At 42.4% G+C, this 22,973-nt stretch overlaps 2 protein-coding genes across 6 annotated transcripts in view; both read left to right on the top strand.

Moving 5' to 3' along the window:
- Positions 1-208: 208 nt before the first annotated feature.
- rbmx (RNA binding motif protein X-linked) lies at positions 209-8,367 on the top strand. Of its 3 annotated transcripts, none has more exons than XR_009797051.1 (10): positions 209-502; positions 616-740; positions 1,412-1,518; positions 1,614-1,773; positions 2,259-2,399; positions 4,331-4,445; positions 4,608-4,730; positions 5,772-5,881; positions 8,051-8,142; positions 8,221-8,367. XR_009797051.1 is itself a non-coding variant. In XM_061834469.1 (10 exons), exons 3-10 carry the CDS (start codon positions 632-634, stop codon positions 6,859-6,861), a joined length of 1,173 nt encoding a protein of 390 aa, XP_061690453.1. In that variant the 5' UTR covers positions 226-319; positions 412-502; positions 616-631; the 3' UTR covers positions 6,862-7,176. The 3 variants fall into 3 exon arrangements, 2 of the variants coding, with proteins under 2 accessions (XP_061690452.1, XP_061690453.1); XM_061834469.1 differs by lacking the exons at positions 8,051-8,142; positions 8,221-8,367 and adding an exon at positions 6,554-7,176 and having other exon boundaries at positions 226-319; positions 412-502; XM_061834468.1 differs by lacking the exons at positions 8,051-8,142; positions 8,221-8,367 and adding an exon at positions 6,554-7,176.
- A 2,261-nt stretch (positions 8,368-10,628) lies between these two features.
- Positions 10,629-22,973, top strand: part of arhgef6 (Rac/Cdc42 guanine nucleotide exchange factor (GEF) 6) — a 32,566-nt gene continuing 20,221 nt past the window's right edge. For all 3 annotated transcript variants that reach the window (XM_061835729.1, XM_061835730.1, XM_061835731.1), the window contains exons 1-3: positions 10,629-11,541; positions 12,560-12,649; positions 20,365-20,449. In XM_061835729.1, coding sequence (XP_061691713.1) covers positions 11,377-11,541; positions 12,560-12,649; positions 20,365-20,449 — 340 coding nt within the window. In that variant the 5' untranslated portion in view covers positions 10,629-11,376. The remainder of the gene's footprint in view (positions 11,542-12,559; positions 12,650-20,364; positions 20,450-22,973) is intronic.

Here is a 22,973-nt window from a genome sequence, read left to right as displayed (position 1 = left end):
TAACTTAAAAAAAGAAGAAAAATCGTAATCCACTATCTTTCTCAGTGGCTGAATTCTGAACAACTTAAATATTTAAAAGAAACAATGAACGAAGGAACGTTGAACTGAAAAAAGACGAGTTTTTCCAGTTTTCACTGATCATACTCCAGTCCGGTAGATGGCAGCAACGATTTTACACACGATTGCCAACCTCCAATCAAATCCAAACCGGAAAAAGACGCAGGAAGAAGGGGTGGTGCTTGAGCACGCTTAGAAAAGCGCCCTTTTCTCTTTTGCGACTCCTTTTTCCTCCCCCCCCCAATTTCCCTTCCACATCGACGTAAGTAGGAGCCACAGAGAACTGTTTGGCTTAATTTATAACATATTTAGTGGCTGACCGAATCCCATTTTGCCGTCCACGCCACTGATCAGTCGCCTGGTACGTTTCGTGAGCCGCGTAACAAACACGCCACAGCCGGGGCCACGGTTATCGCCATTTTGTGTATTCAACAAGACAAAGAAGGTAGGTCACGCCGAACGTCCGGGTAGTTGCGCAGTGTGATGCTGGGTTTTAAAAACAACAACCGTGTTTAACATTTGCTCGTGGCCTTTTTTTTTTCATTTCTCTCCGTGGAGGTTGGTTTTGTGCACCATGGCAGAAGCGGACCGACCAGGCAAGCTCTTTATCGGCGGGCTGAATACCGAGACCACCGAGAAGGCCTTGGAGCAGTACTTCAGCAAATATGGAAGGATTGTTCAAGGTATTACACAAATTGACAGTCTTAATTTATCATTCGTTTACAAAAGCTCCCGTTTACCCTTTTTTTCCACTTTTTTAAAAGCCTGAGCTAGCGCTTCCCGCGTGTAAGTGTAGAATAACCTCAGCGATCACGTTTGCTGTAGCTTTTTTTTTGTTTGTTTAAACTACTCAGGGCCATAACAAAATTGAAATTATAGTAGCGAATTAAGCCATGATGATAGAAAACCTTTGATCTAAATCCAATTGGCTCGAAGTATACTTTGTTTAACCTGCTTTTGTCCTGGTGCATCAACCATAAAAAGAAAAATTGGAGCACCAGTGCAAGAAACTTAGTCCAGATCCCTGAATAGTGTTCATCTGTTTCCGCCAGTGACTTATATTGACAGGGAGACCAGTAAAATGATTTCATGAGTTTTTAATTCATGTTTTGTGATATTTGTTGGTGTGCCGAGAGACTTTTCTGTCTTGGTTCAATAAAGATGGGGAAATTTTGAAGTACATCACGGGAATGCAATTTCAAACTTACTGGATGCTTGCTTATTGGTTTAAAGCACTTTTGCTGTATCTATACAACACCTGTGATTTTTCTACTTTAAACAAAAACGAGCATATGGTCTTGAGTTTTCAGAAGGTCAACTGTCTCTGTGCTCTTCCTCCATTTTCTGTTTCCAGTTCTTCTGATGAAAGATCGTGAAACAAATAAGTCAAGGGGGTTTGCGTTTGTGACATTTGATAATCCATCTGATGCAAAGGATGCAGCACACGAGATGAACGGAAAGGTACAGATGGTAACTCAAAGTCACTAATGCAGTCGAGTAATGAAAATCATTATTGGTATTTCAGTGGGGCGGGCTCTTGTTGTTGTGTGCCACAGTCTCTTGATGGCAAGTCGATCAAAGTGGAGCAGGCTACCAAGCCTCTGTTTGACTCTGGAGGCAGACGAGGACCCCCATTCATGCACTCTCGCAGTCGTGGCCCACACAGGGGCCTCCGTGGATCCAGGGGAGGTGGAATGAGAGGACCACCATCCAGAGGTAAATGATTTGGGGGATCTGTAATTAAATTTGCATCAGAGGTATGTAGGGCTGCACTGAGCTATTTTTTTAATAGTGAATTATCAATCTGCGGTTTCCCACATTGATTCCATCTTATTTCCATCCATTTATTCGGAAACAGGAAATTTCAAATTGAGATTGCATAAGTAACCACACAGAGGTTGCCGTCTCATCAGTTGAGTCCTCTCTGGTCCCAAGTACCGATACCAATAATACTTTTGATACATAAATTTGTAATTAAAACAATTACATAATTTGAAAAAAAAACTTTCTGATAAACCTATAGGGAAGTAGTCTAAAATAAAATGGTCCAACTGTGAACTTTTTTTTTTTTTCAGTCTTATGGCCACCGCTTCTGACTGACACAATCGCACTAAAAAAATGGATCGATGATGTAATTTGGTTGTAAAATGTATTAGTTGAAGCACGTTTTGTCAATTGTATTTTTTTTTGTGCGATTGCAGACTACTACGATGATGACAATGGAGAACCCTACTATAAGGGGATGTCGTCAAGAGGCCCCCCTCCAATGAAGAGAGGACCACCTATGCGCAATGGAGGCCCGCCGCCAAAAAGATCTGCTCCATCTGGTCCAATGAACAGACGTAAGCATTGTTTTCTCTAAGTAAAAAAAAAAAAAGTAAAGTATGGGAGGCCAACTGTCTGTTAGGGTATAGTCCGTTCGTGACAGGGCGTTAACTTTGCATTTCTAGTAGGTTTGGCTGGCTATTAAAATCATTTTCCTATTCTTATGTTACAAAACAATGAGAATCTGCATTAATGGCCAAGTATGTAACGACTCACAAGGAATTTGTCGGTGCCGGCCTCGCACGACATTCATGTTGAGTACTGAGTAGACGAACAGAACAACATGCATTCAATTAATAGGGACTATTTCTTATAAGAGTCACAGTTGTGCAAAATGCAGAGTCCTCTAGCATTTTGAGCAGTTAAGAGTGCGTCAACGCTCCACATTAGCTAAAAATTATACAGAGTGCCTTTACCTCTTCGGTTTTCAGTTATAAACCAATATAACAACTGCGCAAAGGAAGCAGGATCAGTCTGATAGTACAGTTTTAACTAAAGCATTTTTGTACAAATATATTTTTCCTAGTAATCAAGTTTCCCAGCTATGTATTGGTATTACAAAACAAATTCACACCCACTTATGCTGTGTTTAGAATGCACCTCACGCAACACTTCTCCATGTGTTGTTGGAAGCATTATAACTTACTTTCACACAAGTGCTACTACTGTTAGCATGTCTAATCACGTCCCTCTGCTGGTCAATTTGTAATGGTAGTTGAGTCACTGTATATTATTACGGTACACCAACATTGCAGTAGACCCTGCGATGCTACTATTACATAGATGTATCAGCACTGGGATACCCCAAGGTTGTGTCCTCTCCCCTCTGCTCTTCTCGCTCTACACAAACGACTGCACCTCAAGGGACCCCAGCTGTAAAACTCCTGAAGTTTGCAGATGACACCACAATCATCAAAGACGGCAAAGATTCTGCCTATTAGCTGAGAGTGGGGAAATTGGAGCTTTGGTTTGGCTAACACAACCTGGCTTTTAACACGAGAGACTGTAGAAATGGTTGTGAATTTGGAGGCATCCTTCACCACAGCTGCTTCTCATGGTGTCAAACTGTCTCGTCATTCATTTAAGACCTTCAAGTTATTGGGAATTAGTATCACAGGTCCTCAAGTGGGAGACAGACATCAACTCCATCCTCAAAAAAAAAAAAAAAAAAAGCCCAGCAAAGGATGTGCTTCTTGAGGCTTCTGAGGAACTACGGCCTGTCACAAGAGCTGCGGAGACGGTTCGACACAGCAGTCATTGAGTCAGTACTGTGTACTGACACCACAGTCTGGTTCAGGGCTGCCACCAAAAATGACTGCAACGGACGGTCAAAATCACAGAGCAGATTCTCAGCACCACCCAACCCACCCGAGTGGGCAAGATCCTTTCGGACCCTTCACATGTTGGCCAGCACCTTCTGTTGGGCAGGCGCTACCGATCAATGCAAATTAAAAGTAGCAAGCATTCAGTTTTTTCCTCCTTGCAATTCATTAAATTCTTGCTCAGCGAACCTCCTTGTTGGGCCACAGCCTCACATCCTGTTCATCCAACTAGTATTTGTACTAGCAATCTACACTGTCACGCGATTCGTCACCTTATACTCTTCTCTTTGCACGATTGTCATTGCACTGATCTATAACTGAACCGCAAACAACTGGGAAAGGCGCTGTATAATCTTACCATAATGTGGGGCGTTGACGCACTCTAAACTGCGTTAAATGCTACTTCCTGCACAACTGTGACTCGTATAAGGAATAGTTCTGATTTGTTCTTGGTTCTTCTTCGCTGTACTCAACATGAATGTCGTTCCATGGTGGCCCCCGATTGCCGGAGACAAATTTCTTGTATTTTGTTACGTGCTTGGCAATTGAAATCTGATTCTGTACATTGCGACGACAATTCTGACACAAAATATGCATCCCTAATGTCTCATCACTTTGCTTTTCAGCCCCAATGTCAAGGGACAGGGACCCCTATGGTCCTCCCCCTCGCAGAGACTCCATGATGTCCAGAAGGGACGACTATCCATCACCCAGAGATGACCATTACAACTCAAAAGATAGGTATGGCATTTAAAATCTTCCAGCCACGTCCTTTATGTACCGCTTATCCTGAATCTCATGCTCTACCCGAATGCATATAACCACACGTGTAGCTATGAATTTCTTAAAGAATAATATACATTAGTAAAAGTTACTATCTTGAATTCAATTTATTTTCGACAGCTATTCCAGTCGGGATTATAACTCGAGAGACTCGAGGGACTATGGACCACCTCCCAGAGATTATTCATACCGGGATTACTCCAATTCCCGGGATGACTATGGGTCAATGTCAAGGGGTTACAAGTAAGTATTTTGGTTTTAGCTTCAGCAAGTAAAGATTTTTTCTTTTTTTTTTTTTTTTTTTTTTTTTGCGTAGTAATAGATAATTTGATGAAAATAGGCATGGGGTCGTTATAAGCAAAAACTTTGTCATAAATTCATCTTTAAAATTTGGTCAACTCCCCCCTGTTAATCACTTTTTTTTTTTTTTTTTTTTTTTTTTTTTTTTTTTTTTTTGAGCGAATCCGGAATATTTGCTTCTTATGGTCCATGTTAAAAAAAAAAATCTATTTGGGGACACTCTTTGCAAACAGTTGAAAAGTGCTGGATCATATTTGAAAACATGCATTGTTTTATGACATCATATACGGAACTAAAGTAGATGTTAACAGTGTAGCTCCTTTCAAATAATGCAATAAATCAAATCACAACTGCATTCACTCATTGAAATATTTACTTTAATATTAAAAGTTTTGACATGAATTTGTCCATTGAATCCTGCATGGCAATATGCTGTAATGTAGTTTTATATATTAAATTCGGACATGGGAGTTATAAGATTCATAACCATGAATTATTTTCAATGTTCATAAAAGTAGTTGCTGTTACAGTTTACAGACACTTCTGATTGTCTAATTGAAGACATCATTCATGCCACAATTTTCTTGTTTCTTGAACGCAAGTCGATCGACTCAGCCTAGGCAAGGTAAACTACGTAGGTGATGTAATGCTGAATATACTTATGTTGTAATTAGTAGTAGTTCTGTGCATATTTATTTTCAAGATGTCCGGTTCCATAGCATAGTATTTTGTAAGATGGCGCATTGAAGGCTGTTTGGATGTTGGATGATGACTTGAGTTCTCGTTAACATAGTTGTCGCACTTGAATTATGTGACTTAACATTTTGGCGATGAAAAAGTTCAATTTTGCGCTTTTCTCCCCCCTCGTCCTCGGCAACGTAGTCCATAGTCTTAAGGTCAGCGGCGATCAAACTGGCCAATGTTTGGGTGCATAGCGACGCTGGATCCCCAAAACCTACATGTTTGCAAAATACCTTTTTGCAGTGACCGTGATGGCTATGGTGGAGGGCGGGATTCCAGAAGCTACATGGACCGTCCGAGCGGCGGCAGTGGCGGCGGCGGAGGCTCGTACAGAGATTCGTTTGATGGTTACGGTAAGATATTTTCATACAGGTATAAGACAAAAACACAGTGGCACGAAGAGGAGCTGCATAAAATAACCAACCTTCGTTTTCAAGAAAGAACAACCCAAAGGAAACAACTTTCCAAGTACTCGTACACTTGAGCCAACAAAAGTTGCAGTTTTTCAGTTATTAGTTTGTCAAGCACTGAAGTCTCTTGCCCCAATTCCTGTTACCACTGCATTTCTCAAAAACTAGAAAGTGCCGCAAATTTTGTTAACATGGCCAGAGTTGACTACGCGAAGGAGCCAGAAACAGTCCTTGGAAATGTCTGCAAAACAATGTTGCCGATCAAAGCTCTCCCTCAAGGAGTTTCCTTCCCAAATAACCATCAAGACCACCCTGAAAACTTGGAGCTCTAAAAGGAAAAGTGGCCTCAGAATTCAATGGCATGTTGAAACAAATAACTCGAGTACTCCATGTGGCTGGATGTTAACTGCCCCAAATATTTGCAACAAATGTTTAATGTAGAACTTCCTTCACCACCAACAGATGGCGACGTGTAAATCTGCCCATCTGTACAATTGGGACATCACAGAATTCAATGTATTGGCAAAGAGTGACAACCAAACCTGCAAGAACAACAACAAAAAAAAAAATGTATAAAGTGCACCTTGCCAATTACCTGAACCGTTGACCCTGCAGGTAACTCTCGCAGCGCCCCACCTTCACGGGGCCCCCCACCGTCCTTCGGTGGGGGCAGCGGAAGCGGTCGTTACGATGACTATGGAGGCAGTTCCCGGGATGGCTATGGCGGCCGTGACAGTTACAGCAGTCGGAGCGAGCCGTATCCATCACCCCGTGGCGAGCGAATGGGTAGGCAGGAGAGGGCTGCTCCCCCCGGCGAGAGAGGGTACCCTCCTCGCGATTCGTATGGCTCGAGCCGCGGAGGGCCACGTGGCGGCCGCGGAGGCAGTCGACCCGACAGGGGCATGGCTCGCAACAGATACTAAAATGGACATGGAAGTGTAGTATCTCTAAAGCAGATGCTGGTCTTCGTACTGCGTCGAAAGCGTTGTGGGAGAAGTCTGACAGAAAACATGTCTAAATCTGTGGATTGAGTCCTAGCTTTAAATTGTATTTTGACTTTTCAGATTTTTCGTGTGTTCACTTTTTTTTCCCCCCCCTATCTCATGTAATGGTACAGTTGCCAGGTGTTTTTTTTTTTTTTTAATATTTTATTTTTTTTGTACATTCAGTGCTTCTGGATTCTACAATGCCCTGAGTTTGGCTTTCCTACTCCAATAAAGGTTTTAGTTGTACACTGACCACTGACCCATCAATCTTCCAACAAGGCACAACAACCAAAGACCTGGAAAATGAATTACAAACTATCTCGTTGAACAAGTTCTCTGTAAAGTTAAATTGAGTCTGCACTGGAACGTCCGTCAAAAGAGAAATTGGTCACTGCTGTGTTAAAAGCGTTAGGCAAATGTTACTGTCAAAATGTTCCAATATAGTTCCCTCGGAAATGGACCCATCATCCTAGAGCCATTCGATGGCACGCTACGGCAAAACGAAAGGCAAGAGCAACCAAATGCAAGCTTCTATCCTACAAGAGCCCATAGTCAACTGCTGGTAAGCAAAGCAAACCTCTTTGTTTCACATCTGTAAATGCCTTTTCATTGTTCCTGTATTGCACTCGTCACTCACTTCAAGACAGAAATGCCTCGAAGGAAAAACCAAAAAAAAAAAACAAAAAAAAAACGGGGGGGGGTGTCAACTTGAATGTGCCTGTTTTTAACTCTAGTTAAAATTTCAATTGCAACGAGCTCCAAGGCAAGAAAAGGCCTTTTGTCCGTTGCCCACAAGATTTTTGCCAGCTGAGCCCTGAAAATGGAGACGAGCAAGGTTTGACATAAATGCTTTAAATACAATAGACAAAACTATGTTCAAGGCACTGTTTGTCAATGTAAAAAAAAAAAAAAAAAAAAATGAAAATGATCGTCAATTGTCAGTTTCGAAACCTTTTCCTCGAACAAAGGAGACCTCTGGAAGAGCCACCGCCACAGCAACCACCCAACTGGAAACAATCCAAGTGAAAAGGCATTGGGGACCAAAGACTTCGAGATCACTTTTATGTTTCATCTGAATACAAATTAAAAATTAGGGCAATGTGTTAATTTTACTGTGTTGTTGCAGGATGAACACACTTGAAGGAAAACAATCCTTGTTAGCGCCTCAACAGTCGTTGGGTTTGCGGACCAAATATGAACGGATTCCAGTCTGTGCAGGTATTGAGACCATTAGTGAGAATAGTCGGTACCTAATGTATGTGTGCATTAATGTTGTGAATCACTTTTTTCCTTTAGGGTCTGGACCAGGCCTGAGACAACTGGTTGGAAAAACTTCAGGAAAAGGACAAGGCTAGGGATTGGTTTAAAATCTTTTTTTTTAAATAAATGGAAAAAAAAACTGCTCTGCTGCTAAGTGTTTAAGAGCTGAATGGATTGAACTGATTTTCTTTTACATCAACAAGAATTCCTTAATGTCCCAACAAATGGGTTAAAAAAAAAAAAATCTTCAGAATTCTATATACAAACAAATTAATAAATCACACATTCTGGCTTTTATTACAGAGCATGCCAAATGTTAACATTAGGGCTATATTGATGCTGTCCAAGGAGAAAATTGCGATAAATGTCTGAACACACAGGGGCCAAACACCCCTTGCAAATCCTACTTTTTGCTGCCTATCTAGAGGCAGTTAAGGAGCTCACTGCAACCATACAGAAAAATCTAGATGTCGTCTAACTGGTTTCGAGCAAAATTGGCTGCGGCTAGTTCAGAGAATCCTGGCAAAATGCTATGAATAATTGGAAGTATAATTCTTTTTCTTTAGGCTTGTCCCATCAGGGGTCGCCACAGCGTGTAATACTTTCCATCTAAGTGTATCTCGTGCATCTTCCTTTCTAACGCCCTCTGTCCTCATGTGGTCCCTCACAACATCCATCAACTTTTTCTTTGGTCTTCCTCTCCCTCGTTTGCCTGGCAGCTCCATCCTCGGCACCCTTCCGCCAATATACGCACACTCTCGCCTCTGAACATGTCCAAACCATCGAAGTCTGCTCTCTCGAATCTTGTCTCCAAAACATCCAACTTTGGCTGTCCCTCTATTGAGCTCATTTCTAATCCTGTCCACTCCAAGCGAGAACCTCAGATCTTCATTTCTGCCACCTCCAGTTCTGCTTCCTGTTGTTTCTTCAGTGCCACCGTCTCTAATCCATACATCATGGCCGGCCTCACCACTGTTTTATAAACTTTGCCCTTCATCCTATCAGATACTCTTCTGTCACATAGAGCACCAGACACCTTCCGCCAGCTGTTCCAACTTACTTGGACCAGTTTCTTCACTTCCTTACCACACTGACCATTGTTCTGTATTGCTGATCCCAAGTATTTGAAGTCATCCACCCTGGCCATCTCTTCTCCCTGGAGCTTCACTTTTCCACCTCCGCCCCTCCCATTCAGGCACATATATTCTGTTTTACTTCGGGTAATCTTCATTCCTCTCCTTTCCTGTGCGTGCCTCCATCTTTCCGCCTGCTGCCTGCTTTCACTGCCGATCACAATATCGTCTGCGGACATCATAGTCCAAGGGGATTCCAGTCTAACCTCATCTGTCAGCCTATCCATTACTACCGCAAACAGGAAGGGGCTCAGCGTGGATCCCTGATGCAGTCCCACCTCCACCAATTGAAAGTATAGTTAAATGTAAAAAAGGAAGACATTGGAAATTGATGGTTGAATGTCGGCCTTTGAAACAGTCTAAGGGAAACAACTCTGTTGCGACATTGACGTAGCTTGGTTAGTGTATGTTGCATACTGTATTGATTTCAATTCAATTCATTTTTAAACCCTGCTGCAATTCTTGAGGAAAGCAGCAACAAGAAGTACGACAGAAACTACAGTATAGTTTCGGCTTATAGCTGCCCCAAATCTAGAGCTTATTGTTGTACAAGAAATTAGTTGCCTTCTTTTTTTATTGTACTTTGTTGTACCCAAATGTGAAACGTGACTTTCAGATTTGTCCCCTTGGGTGAAGTGAAAACATTCATTTGCAACAATTCCAATTCTGTGCCCTTATACCATTAACCATACGAGTGACTGACTGTTAATACAATGTCGGACCCCACAGTGTTGGAATTTAGTGACCGAGTGCTCTTTGCGGGAGTGGTGGCAGCTCGTGGCGTGGCCCGATAACTTAAAACGCACGACAGGTGCTCTCCTCCATGTCAAACAGGGTGTGTCAAAAAGACCCAAAGAGCAATGTCACGAAAGATAGTATTTCAAAACAAACAAATCAGCGTAAATGGCCAAGTATGTTACAAGAGACACAAGGAATGTACTTCCAGTGGCCATCTTAGTACAACGAGGAAATCGACATTTAGTAAATAATGAATGTGTGGAGTGGCACGGCGTTTGCATGTTCTCCCCGTCCCTGTGTGGGTTTTCTCCCACATCCCAAAAACATGCAACAATAATTGGACACTAAATTGCCCATAGGTGTGATTGGCTGGCAACTGTTTCAGGGTGTAACCCTTCCGCCTGCCCGATTAGAACTGGGATTGGCTGCAGCACTCCCCGCAACCCTCGTGATGATAAGCGGCTAAGAAAATGGATGGATGAACGTGTGGCATGAGGAGCAATGAAAGTACACATGTAATGGCAATCGTGCAAATGGAATCCTCGAGCAATTAAACGTAGTTTAAGGTGACAGTGTTAGGGTGACGATTGTGCAATTGGTGCAGAATTCTCAATGGGCTTGTGTAATCTTGAATTTTCCACTTTATTGTGGGACAATCAACCAGAACGTCCACAAACAGTTCCTGACGGGGGAGGCGGTGGGGACAGAACAGCCTGCTAAAGTAACTTCTTACTTGACATGTTTGTGAGATTTTTTTTCCTGTTATCGTGTCCTAAAAGTCAGTTATCATGGGAACTTGTTTTGAACATGTAATTGACACGCAAACAGCTGTGGGGGATACTGAATGAATCTCAAGAGAAAGTTTGAGAAAATGGATTAGACTCCAAGAGTGGTTGAAGGGGAAAAACCCAAAAGTTTAGCTACCTGGATATCAGTTTTTACCAGTGTTGTGCGACTAGCCTGCTTGCACATGTGTTTAAACGCAGCGTGAGTGATTTGTTGACTATGTACACTGGGGGAAAAAAAAAAAAAACATTTATTTTTACATGCACATCGGATGCACGAACTCTGCAGTAAAGGCGCAACTGAAACTGGCAGCGCAGATGTCACTCCTCCCGTTTATTGTTGAGGTTCCTGCTTACCAGTAGGGGTGATCATCACTTTTGGCATGTAGGAACACAACCGGCTACCACCCACCCACCACCAACCAACCCCCCTCCACCTCTTTGACGCTTCTTGCCGAACTTCAAGCAGAAGTGCGGGCCTCCGAGAATTGCTGGAAGGAGGACCGGCGACGAGGCCATGACCGTCTGACGGCGCCATGAACCCCGAGGAGCAGACCGTAACGTGGTTGATATCGCTGGGGGTCCTCGGCTCCCCCAAGAAGAACATCGCCGACCCGGAGGAGTTCTTGAAAGCGTCGCTGAAGGATGGCCTCGTGCTCTGCAAGCTGGTGGAGAAGCTTGTGCCCGGCTTCACCGCCAAGGTAGGAAGGTCGCCCCCCCCCCCCCCCCCAAGAAAAAGTGAACATAATGTGATCCGTTTGCGATAAGGAGCAGTTTGATGTCAACACAGGCGCACAGGCCGCTCATTTGAAAAGTTGCGGCTGAGTTTTTGTTTGTATTTACGATGCAATCTTGCCCGACACAAGTCGATACTTGTATAATGTTCCGCATTTTCCACTTTGCTGTACTGTATGCAACCCCCACCCCACCCAGCCCCCGTCCAGGAAGCGCGTTCGTTTAGCTCAACGCGGTTAAACAGCATCCAGTGTTATTAATGGCTTATATTATGAGCAAATGGGGTTTATTTTTGAACGTAAAATAAGAATAGATGCTAAAGTTGATAAGTTTGCGTCGTCACTTCCTCTTTGAAGCTTCTTCAATTTCTTTTTTGTAAAGATGGTGTCAAACAGGAAGAGGGCGTCAAACAGGAAAGGCACGACAATAATACTTGATATACTGTAGTTATTATTCACGTTTTCCCACTGCAAGAGACACACAATGCATTGAACAAGATTGTGCACGTTTATAAGATCACGTCATTACGCGTTCGTGGATTAGAATTTTTTTTTTAAAAAGTCAGACGAATACAAAAATGAGCTGCAGGTGAATAATGAATAATTGCACCTTCAATTGTCTTGCAAATATTATATCTCTGGCTGTTGGCATATCATTTATAGTATGATTGACACGAAACTGTTACATGTGTTGTTTTCATACCGGAACTGTAACATGTAAATTATTTTGAAAGACCTCACAATAGCGGATGTTTACCAGCCTTAGCGCGAGCTTGATGGTGACGTCAATATTGGCTGCGTTATCCACGAAGGGGACGCGGATAGACTCCATATTTCACAAACTCGCCTTTCTGCCACCACGTATAACTGGACTTTAATGGCGTTAGCTTCGAGTCGACGTGCTTAAAAGATAAAAAAAAGTAACCCTAACCGCCGTTTGGGAAATGTGCTGCTGTGTTGTATCCCGTGTGTTTGTTGTGCACAGTACTGCCCGGACCCCCGAACCGAAGCCGACTGCATAGGCAACATTCGAGAGTTTCTGAGAGGATGCTCGTCCTTGAAAGTCAAAGTTGAGGTAAGTTTGTGTGTTTCGGTGGTTTCTCCGTCGACTTGAGCCGCGTTAGCCTACGTGGACGTCTCCCATGAGTGGACTTAGACCCGCTTGTGTTGTGTTGTGATCCGCTCAGCCTGCTTGTCGTACTGTATCGGGTTTCCCCAGCACGTCATGCCGTCAAGTGAAACATAAACAGGCTTGCTGTCTCTGTCACGGGGTAACGGGGGAAACATAATTAATCCAGTAGTATTTTCAGCTATAATGATCTAAATGTCTTGAGTAATTTTCTGACTTTTTACTTTTAATTTCTACTCGTGATGCATTCATACAATTTCCCCTAAGTCGAGTATGAGTACAAGTTCTTCAATGCCAAAATGTTTCATTTCAACTAAATCTTGTTGTCACACAAACTTCTTATCATGCATCTGCATCTATTTTTGATAACTTTTTATCAAGCATTTCCCTTACATACGTCTTGCACCATTTTTGGAATGTAAAAGGAATCCATCCACCCACAGAAAACATACGCAGGCTTAATATTTGAGATTATTTATTGTAAATATCAACCAAGTAACCTTTGTGGCCTGAGAAACTCACTTGTCAGAATTTTTGTGGGGAGCTGCCTCTATATAAATGCTACGACGGCATACAACCACAAAGTTCAGCTCAATGAAATCAATTAAAAAAATCAAAAAAAGTCAGCGACACGAGGCTCCAACCACTGACTTTTCATTTGAAAATCCCAGTCAATACGCTATACCGTTTTGAATTGTCAAACTTTATAGTAGGAAGCTGCAAGGAACCCGGCGGTTGTAATTTGCGCCTCTGTATTCCCAGTGTTACAGAAAAATCTTTGAGGGGAAATTATGGACCTTTCCGACCTGTCAATCACTCGTACAATAATGACACGCCCCTGCCGCCATATTGTCCCACAAGCAATCCTGGTTGTCAGTAGCGTGCGCTTGGAAAAGTTCACGTTACAAAGAAAATGGTCTTCAGATGTGCTTGGGAACGTGCAATTCTGATGAACGTTAACCTGCTAGGTTACAAGGGGCCTGCTTGATTAATTTTCCAAAGCCTAAAACACAGTTGACAAAATGTCTACGATGGATTAAGGCTCGCGGAAGAGCACACGTAGAACTAAATGTGGACAATATCAACAAACACAAGGCTGTATGTTCGAGGGTAAGTGAGGGAGAAGTATCTTCTCTGGGTTTGATTGAATTACTGTGTGTGTGTTTCTTTCGGCTTGTCCCTTTCGGGGTCGCCACAGCGTATCATCTCAGATGGACGCATATATACGTTTGGCACAATTTTTACGCCGGATGCCCTTCCTGACGCAACCCTTCTCAGGGAGTGGAGGCCCCAGTGGATTACTATCAGTGCTTTATACGTTGCAGGAGAACAACTTTCACTTTGTTAGGTTATCACTGACCTGCTGAATGAAGTGTGTCATGTTCTATGGCGAAGAGTCGGGTTAGGGATACGTAAATGTGCCATGTCATGTAAGAGAAATGTCGATTTGCCCATTTGTATCACATCAGACTTTTAAAACACAGCACCTGGTTCCATTACGAGCCAAGTCAAATGAATACACCCAGTTATTTGCATAATGTACACATGGCATAGTGGGTTAAATTTAGTGTCTAACCTTACTTGTGATCTTTCCAAGTAAAAAGTACCCACCCTGCTTTACATGCCCAGTACGACTCCACTATTTTATCCTGTTGGATTTCAATATGAAGTTTGTGAGGTGTCAAACTTTTTTCCATCGATCGCCAACGTTTTGCTGTAACTCTGACATTGCGTCCTGCTCCGTCCAAAAATCTTAATTCCGTGTACGTATCCTTGCGTGAAATAGTAGAGACCTCTCTGTAGAACTCTCTCGGACAAGTCTGCCGCATTTGTCAAAAAAACATACCCCAATATTATCTGGAATACGCGTTAGAGAATCGACTTCAAACCTGTTCTGTTCACCCGCCATTTTGGAAGCTTGTGGGTGATGGCTAAGAGGGTGGAGCTTAAGATCGCCCTTCGGAAAGGTCCATTGTGACCGGCGTGGCAACCAGGAGGCGATCCAGGGGGCAGTGTTGGCCAATGTCGCTGGCTGTCTGCATTAACAACCTACTAAATGTCGAAGTAAAATTGAAGTAGTGAAGTAAAAATGAGTTACTACAATATATACAAAGATTTATATATATTCATAGTTGTTTGTAAATTTCCAAAATAACAAAAGACTAATGCTGCTGCTCTGGCCCAGCTTTGCTTAGCCTGCCCTGGCCGTCGTTGCTTTTCCTTGACAGCAGGCACCAATGAAAAATGCAAGGGATTGGGGGGCGGGATCAAGAAAGGGGCGACGCGTTTGTTTCTTGTCGCAGCTTCCATCTCGCTGTATTTAATCTTCTGCCAATATGGACAAAAAACGTCCGCAACATCTCAATCAAACCAAACAAAAGCTGCGTTAGGCCTGCCTCACACCGCGTGGCACGGATCGAACCCGACTGGACCGCGCCATTCTGTAGCGTCGCCAATGCACTCCCGCACATGTAGATGTTTGATGCTGTGTATCAGTATCTTGTACTTTATCGTATTCCATAAACCACAAACTGAATGATTAAAAAAGTTAAGGAAGAAGCAGCTTGCTAAAGAGAAGGAGTTGGTGATGTAAATTATAATAATAGAAATTAAAGTAGAGCCACTAGATCATACATTATCATGTTATTTGACTGCAGGTCATTGAGACAGTTTTAACATGACAAAAAGTGTTTTTTTGTTTTTTTTTTTAAACTGAAAACGCCAGCTTTAAATATAAAACTCTGCAAAATCGTGACAAGTTCATCTTATTGCAGTGACATCTTTTATTTGTCTTTTTTGTCTTGAGTTGCTGCAAGTCAAGTGGCAGCAAATTTCACAACAAGTAACAGTCGGGCAGAACTGTTCCAAAAAAAGAGACCAAGTGATTCCTTCCATCTTTTTTTTTTGTGCTAACCATTAAACTTTATTTTAAAACTAAACTGAAAACCAAGAGAATTAATCGTTGGCTATTTAACCAAAGTGCTCTTATTTGGTCTTGAGGTAGTCCTCTATCTTCGTGCTCATGCGTGATGCAAAACGCCATAGATGGGGGAGTGAAACTAGCGCCAATGTTCTGGCGATTATAAAACCTCGAATAACAAGTGGTAGCAACACATGCAGACAAATCGTACAACAATGCTCAGAGGGATATTGTCTATTTCCTCTGCGAAAAATGACAAATATTTTTGCAGTTTAGTTGCTACAGGCGGCACGGTGGATCAGCTGGTAAAGCGTTGGCCTCACAGTCCTGAGGACCCAGGTTCGATCACGGCCTTGCCTGTGTGGAGTTTGCATGTTCTCCCCGTGCCTGTGTGGGGTTTCTCCGGGCACTCCGGTTTCCTCCCACATCCCAAAAACACGCAACATTAATTGGACACTCTAAATTGCCCGTAGGTGTGATTGTGAGTGTGGCTGTTTGTCTCTATGTGCCCTGCAATTGGCTGGCGACCAGTTCAGGGTGTACCTCGCCTCCTGCCCATTGACAGCTGGGATAGGCTCCAGCACTCCCCACGACCCTCGTGAGGATAAGCAGCAAAGAAATAAGAAATGCATGGGTTGATGGATAGTTGCTACAGTGTTCTGTTTCATAATCAAATCACTGTGCAGTATGTCCGTATGTATTGCACTTCCCTCAGCGGCCAAAATGCACAAACTTTAACGAGCGGCACAATGCCCATTGAATTATGATGCGCAAGTTGTTTGAGTCTTCATATTTTGTTCAAATTATGTTTATAATGTATGGGTATGTTTTGATAAAGTACAATACTGTAGACAATCAAGGAAGACTGTGGATTGGTTGTACAAGCAGGATTAGGTTAAGCGGAATGGAGTGGAAATGTAGGGTAAAAATGTAAATTCAATGGATATGCGTAAGTTTATGAAGGATGTATTGACGCGTCCTGGTCTGTTTTGAAGGATGCTCCCATTATTACCGAGTGAATTTGTTGCAGATGTTGGCAGTTTTCCTCTCCCGCGCTGTGTGCCACACTGGACACATCCTCTCCATCTTTATAAGTAATCTTTGTTGTGGTGTTGAATCACGTCAGATGCTCTGTGGCAGCCTGACGCAGCGCCACGGTGGAGTCGCGGAGCGCTCGATACCCGGCTGGCTCGCGTCCGGGAGGTCCCCCTCAGCCCGTAATTAGAACTCGTGCAGCTCGCAGCAGCTCACGGCCAAGCAGTCTTCGACCCTCCCTGCCCGACTTTTGGTCGCTGACGTGATTGTCTTCTTCTTCTTCTTCTTCTTCTTCTTCTTCTTCCTTCCACCACAGCAAATGGTGCCCCGTTATCCAATGCCTGCACAAAGAAGACAGTCATACTGTTTTCACTTCTGGACTGACAATCACAAAGAGGAAGCACCATTTTAACAGCTCAAGGCCTCTCACTACTTTTTTCAGCTGAATGGGATTGTTGCTCTGAATGTGTAGTAATGGTCAGGCCTGAAATGTGTTATATAATAAAGGGCTGTTACGGTTCACATTCGCCCATCTTATGACATCTTGCTGCGGGCATAATTTACCCATTTTTGTATGACCTTTCACCTTTAACCACATGAATTCAATTTATTTGGTAAAGTAAGGCATTACAATCGCCCACGGAGGTGAGGAAAAGTGAAGAAAAATTGATTTATTATGAACCAGATGTGGTAAAAGTACTCACACTCTGTTCTAAAGTAGAAATAGGTTAAAGTACAAGTACTGATTCAACTCCTGTAGCGGTAAAAAGTACTGACTCTGAGATGTGCTTAAAGTAAAAAAAAAAAAAAAAGATCTCAACCACAGCTTACTTTCCGTACTATATCTTTTGTCTTTTTCACGCATTGTCGTCTGCAGTGTTTTAAAAAATTAAATTTATCAATTTTGACAAAGTAGGGAGTAAAAAGTACCCATATTCATTTTCAAATATAGGGCGTAAAAGTAAAATGTCTGTTTAAAAAAAAAAATAATAATAAGCATGTATGTCAAGTACAGATGCCTAAAAAAAAAAAACACATAAATTTGAATAATTTGTGTAAAATGTCTTTAAAAAATAAGCATGCAAGTCAACTACAGATACCAAAACCAATATTTAAAAAGCTATGTAAATGTGAATAATTTGTGCTTCCTGCAATTGCAAAAGAGATTACAAGGAATTCAGGTTAATCCATAGTATGTAAATTAACACATTCATTCAATCCATAAAGCTGTGCGACATTTGTCATTTGTTATCTGGGCAAAAATGTACAATATTCCGCATGGGTTGGGGGTTATTGGTGTCACTTCGAGGACAGCAAGGTAGCTTTGAGCACACATCACGACAGTCGCTCTAAGGAGCGAAAGAGAGTGGATCATGTCGTTAAAAAATGAGCATCGCTGATGAGTGTGAAGTATTTGATTTTTTTCAAATGTTTTTTCGTGTTATTAGAAGGGTTGCGTCAGGAAGGGCATCCGGCGTAAAAATTGTGCCAAACATATATATGCGTTCATCTGAGATGACACGCTGTGGCGACCCCGAAAGGGACAAGCCGAAAGAAACTTGCTATTAGATTATTAGTGATGTCAACTAACTGCTACAGTGTGGTGAACACGTCCGTACTTGTTTGTTTGGCATCACGTCTATTGGAAGATAAAGGTTACAGTATGTTTCTTGCTTTAGTAATAATGTGATTTATTCTCAAATACATAAAAAGCCTCTCTCTCTCGCTTTTTCTTTCCGTAGTGTCACGCATAGTTATGCTGTACTGAATATTTGTGCATTGTTTTGCGACGGGATTGTGGATCGTTCAGTTTTAAGCACCCACTCCTGGCCGAGGTCCGAAATGCACTGTCCCGTGTTGTGTTACACGTGAAAACATTGTATTCCGATAAGAACGCTGAGGGTTGAAGTTTTTCCATTGGAACAAGTTGGTTTCTCGGTGTCTGGCCGCAGAGAAGTGCGAAAAAGATGACAGCGCAGGGGTGGAAGCTCACCCACATTTGGAAGCGTTTGCGTCACAGCCTCCCAGGAAATTTATTGGATGCGCCTTCTAACGTCACTGCTACGCCGTTCGTGTCACGCCGCGATGTGACGCGCTGTTTTACCCTCACGCCCTTGAAATACGTACAGTCACCGACGGGTTCATCAAAGTCTCATTTGGTCATGTTGCTCTGTGTGTGGTGATGATTAAAATTTTCAAGCTCAATTGGTCGGTTAATATGAGGAATATTGTTAGTGGAAATAATTCCATGCAGTATTTTCATGAGAAATACACCTCACAGAGTATATTTATTCAAGGACTGAAAATACCAATATCACAATGGAAGATTTTTTTATTTTTTTTTTATGAAATATCTCCTCATACAAACTTTGACATGGTCTTGCCAGTTGTGTCACTGGCAGTATGATCACATCAGGGGTGGCCAGATATTTTGACCCCAAGATCTACTTTTCAAGCAACCAGCCTCTCGCGAGAAGAATTAGCTTTTTGTGCACTGTATTTTCTGTGCTTTCATCCTGGATCAGGCTGTGCCAAGGTGGAGTTTTAAAATGACACACCATCTCATCCTGCACTTTCTACTTTGGCTTCAGACCAGACCTTTCCCGCTCGGAAAAAGAGAAAATCTCGTCCAGTTCAGCCACTTTTTCTTCGATTACTCACATACGCAGACAGTCATTGCATCTTAAAACATCAGCATTTCTTTTTTCAAGTTTCTCCATTAATATCGAAAGTAAACAAAAGCAGCATGTCGAGTTCGTCTTTGCTCTACGTTGCCCAGACTGCGTTGCTAACTAAAGCAGCGGTGGTGGACGCTGTCATTATAAAACACATTGATGGGCTGCGTAAGTACTTTAACATTTGTAATTCTGAGTGTACGTCTTTAAGAGCGGGAGAGGGCGAGTGTAAGGTAAAGTAGGAAAAAGAGAGTGTGGCGGAGCACCAGTCCTTGTGAGAGAAAGTTCCATGTGCTGCCTAAAAGAAACCAGTGGCTTCTTCTTTTCATTTTTTTTTATTTTGTTTATTGTTCCATTAGCTGTAACAGCGAGTCATCCCTCACTCATTGAATCGCATTGCAAAATGCCATAAAATGAATAGCTGAATGTTATACTTTCAATTTGCATTGGATTATTATTTTTTTGGGCCCAACGGCGAATATCTGCAAAGAGATTGCATCAGCAGGGCACAATTGTGAACGCGCGTAGTTTAGAGGGAGCATTGGCTGACGTTTTATTTTCGTTTGTTTTGGGGTTTTTTTTGGGGCCCGGCGTCCCGCGATCGACCAAGACTGCCTCACGATCGACACATTGAGCACCCCTGGATTACATAGTCTATGTTTCCATGCGTACGCTTCAGTGGAGGATGTGATGATGAAGATGTGACTGTACTTACAAAACTCAAGCTGCACCACTCAAATTATATATTCATATCGTTTCATTTAAAATGTGTAACTGTGGGCTATGAAGGAAATGAGATAGCTGGCCAAAAGGTTGCAAGAAATCGACACCGTGCGTGCCGAGTGAATGGTTATGGTGTCTGGCTGTTTCATGGACTGCTAATTCACAGAAAATGGGTCATGCTTAATGTGCCTGTAGTTATGTGTTGGGCGGAGGCTCATTTAAATCCTGTGAGTGCTCCTTTGTGCGTCCCATTATTAGCGTGCCGCCCCATGTTTCTAATTGTGACACGCACATTTGTTTTTGTCCAGGGGTTTGAGCCAGAGTGTCTGTACAGCGGGGACAATTTTGGCAAGGTCCTGACCACGTTGCTGGCCGTCAACTTTGCCACGCAAGGTAAGAGCTGCGCAGTCCTTCCCTGACCTTCCAGCATCCCGCCGCTTCGCAAACAAGGCCGCTGTGAATTCACATCATTGATCGCTTCAACAGTTTTTCCACAATTAATCAATTATTCATGTGAGCTGTGTAACTGTGACCAAAACAAAACGGCACAGAGGTCACGGTGACTTCTTGGAAGGTTCTGCTGTTTTCACGGCCTCTCCCTCCTCCAGAGCAAAGTCGTTTGGAAATAAGGATGTTCACGTTTCGATTATTTCGAATGTTGTCCCGGTTTGGGCACTTGAAGTGACGGTCAGACATTTCTCACTCACATTGACTGAGTTGGAATTGAAGTCAGGCGAGTGCATAGAGTGATGGTATGTTAATTGTGAAGCTACACCCACTGGAGCCTTTTGATAGGGGAACAGAACAGGATTGAAGGTACATTTTGAGAAGAAATCAAAATGCCAGTGTTCTCAAAACAATCATAACACAAAGTTTGGCACTGTGGTGTTTGGGGTCCAACCACAACGGTGTGGTTCCTAAAGGATGCAGCGACAATTGATAGAAAACATTCAACACCCTTCTTCAAACACCATTTTTTTTTTGTTTGTACATAAAAGTCTGGGCTCAAGATTTTTAAACTTTTGCTACAATTACTGCGACCTATAACCTCAATTGGAACTCAACCGGGAAAAAAAAAAATCTATTTCGAAGAGGGAATCAAAATAATTGAGATAATGTGGTTGCATAAGTGTGCGCACCTTCTTATTTGCATCATTGTAGGTATGGTTTTCTTTTTTGTTGATGAGCAGTGTTTGCACCAAGTGTAAATTTGAGATCTGTGGTCAAAATGTTCAACCTCGTTTCAATAATTGCAAAAACACTAAAAATCTCCCAAACTCGTATGGTGAAAATGTGATGTGGTCTAAGGAAATCAAGAATAAAATTGGATATATTGCTAGAATATAAACACCAAAATGCTTTAGAAGGGATGAGTGGAGCAATTTTTGTCTTTTTGTACTGTATTTTCAAACCGCGGTGTTGATGCCAAAATAACCAATATTTATTTGACCTCTTTTGGGTGGTGTCCACTTCTATGAACGACAAGCCCGTCATAGCAATATCTTTCAGTTATTAAGTCATATGTGGAAGAGAGCAGGTAATGGGCCAAATTACGGGGTCATTATTTTTTGTGCTTTTATCAGAGGCATTGTGAACATGACAATAACAATAAAGCTATCAATTGAATTGAAATTAGCGTATACAAAGTTTACAGGAAATGCAAGAACACCACACATTTACTGTTTAACATTTCCTCTCTTTTTAATTTTAACTGACTGCTATGATTGTACGGTATACTATTTTTATTGCTCATGCAGCTAATGGGTTACTTCCAGGGGGGTACCAAAAACCACCACAGGATTTTGCTATTTCAAAATGTGCTGCGGCAAACGGTACGTACCACTTGGTGGGCTAAGAGGCAACAACGCAATCTGTGTTGCTCAATTTGTGTCATGCAGCATTTGATCAAGCTGATTGGCTTTACTGGCGGAGGCCAGCTGGTGTGACACTGTTTGCTTGCGTCCCGCTGGGTGCCATATTTTCCTGCCGAGCTGACTAATATCCTGCTCGGTTCATTTTCCATTCAAATGAGGACTTTGTGTAACACGGAATTAATAATGTGAAACGTGATATCGCCTTGAGAGACAGAGGCCTTGAGAGACAGAGACAGAGAGAGAGAGAGAGAGAGAGAGAGATTTACTTTCTCTACTTTAAGGACGCAACTTAAAATCTTTAGCAGTACTGTGGCCTTGCAACGCTTCGAGGCTAACTGCTTCAGGAAGTAGAACTCGTCTCTCTAGTCTCTGTTTATTGTTATTGTCATCTTTGTTGTCAGAGGACCTCTGCTTCCGATGCACGGCACAATATGCTGCTGCAGACTCATCGCTAAATGACTGAGGAGAACCATTTTGGACATTCTCATTTGTTTTTGTCTTGATCGTGACACGGTGACAATGGAGATGAACTGGAATCAGCCATGAATATGCTCGTAAATCTACTCATGTTCTTGGGAATCACGCCAGCTCTGTTTTGGGCCACTGTGGACAAAATGAGACTGTCAATAGACAAAGCGAAGGGACAGGACGATCAAAGTTGACAGGCTGTGATTGCCATGGACGCCTGTCGATTATTTTTAACTGTCAGAAAATTTGCCACAGAATTCAAAGTGTGAATGACTGAAAATATCGGACTCTTTTTTTTGCATGTTTTGTGATAGAATAGAGAATTTTTTACTGACAAAAAAAAAAATATATATATATATATATATATATACACAAACACGTTATGAAAACCTTTATTGAGAGACTGCCCCCCACCCAGACGCTGACATTGACTCTGGAGCTTGGCTAATGTTGGAGCTTTATTTGAGACTGCCAGGGCCTCAAATATGCTCCAAACTGTCCACATTTCATCAGTAGAAAGCCTTGACAGATCTTGAACCAACAATTGAGATGCTGGATAAGTACTTCGTTGCGAA

The sequence above is a fragment of the Syngnathoides biaculeatus genome, chromosome 11 (assembly GCF_019802595.1).
Source record: "Syngnathoides biaculeatus isolate LvHL_M chromosome 11, ASM1980259v1, whole genome shotgun sequence".
NCBI lineage: Eukaryota > Metazoa > Chordata > Actinopteri > Syngnathiformes > Syngnathidae > Syngnathoides > Syngnathoides biaculeatus.
Note: the sequence above shows the minus strand (reverse complement) of the source record. Positions and strands in the feature narration are given on the sequence as shown.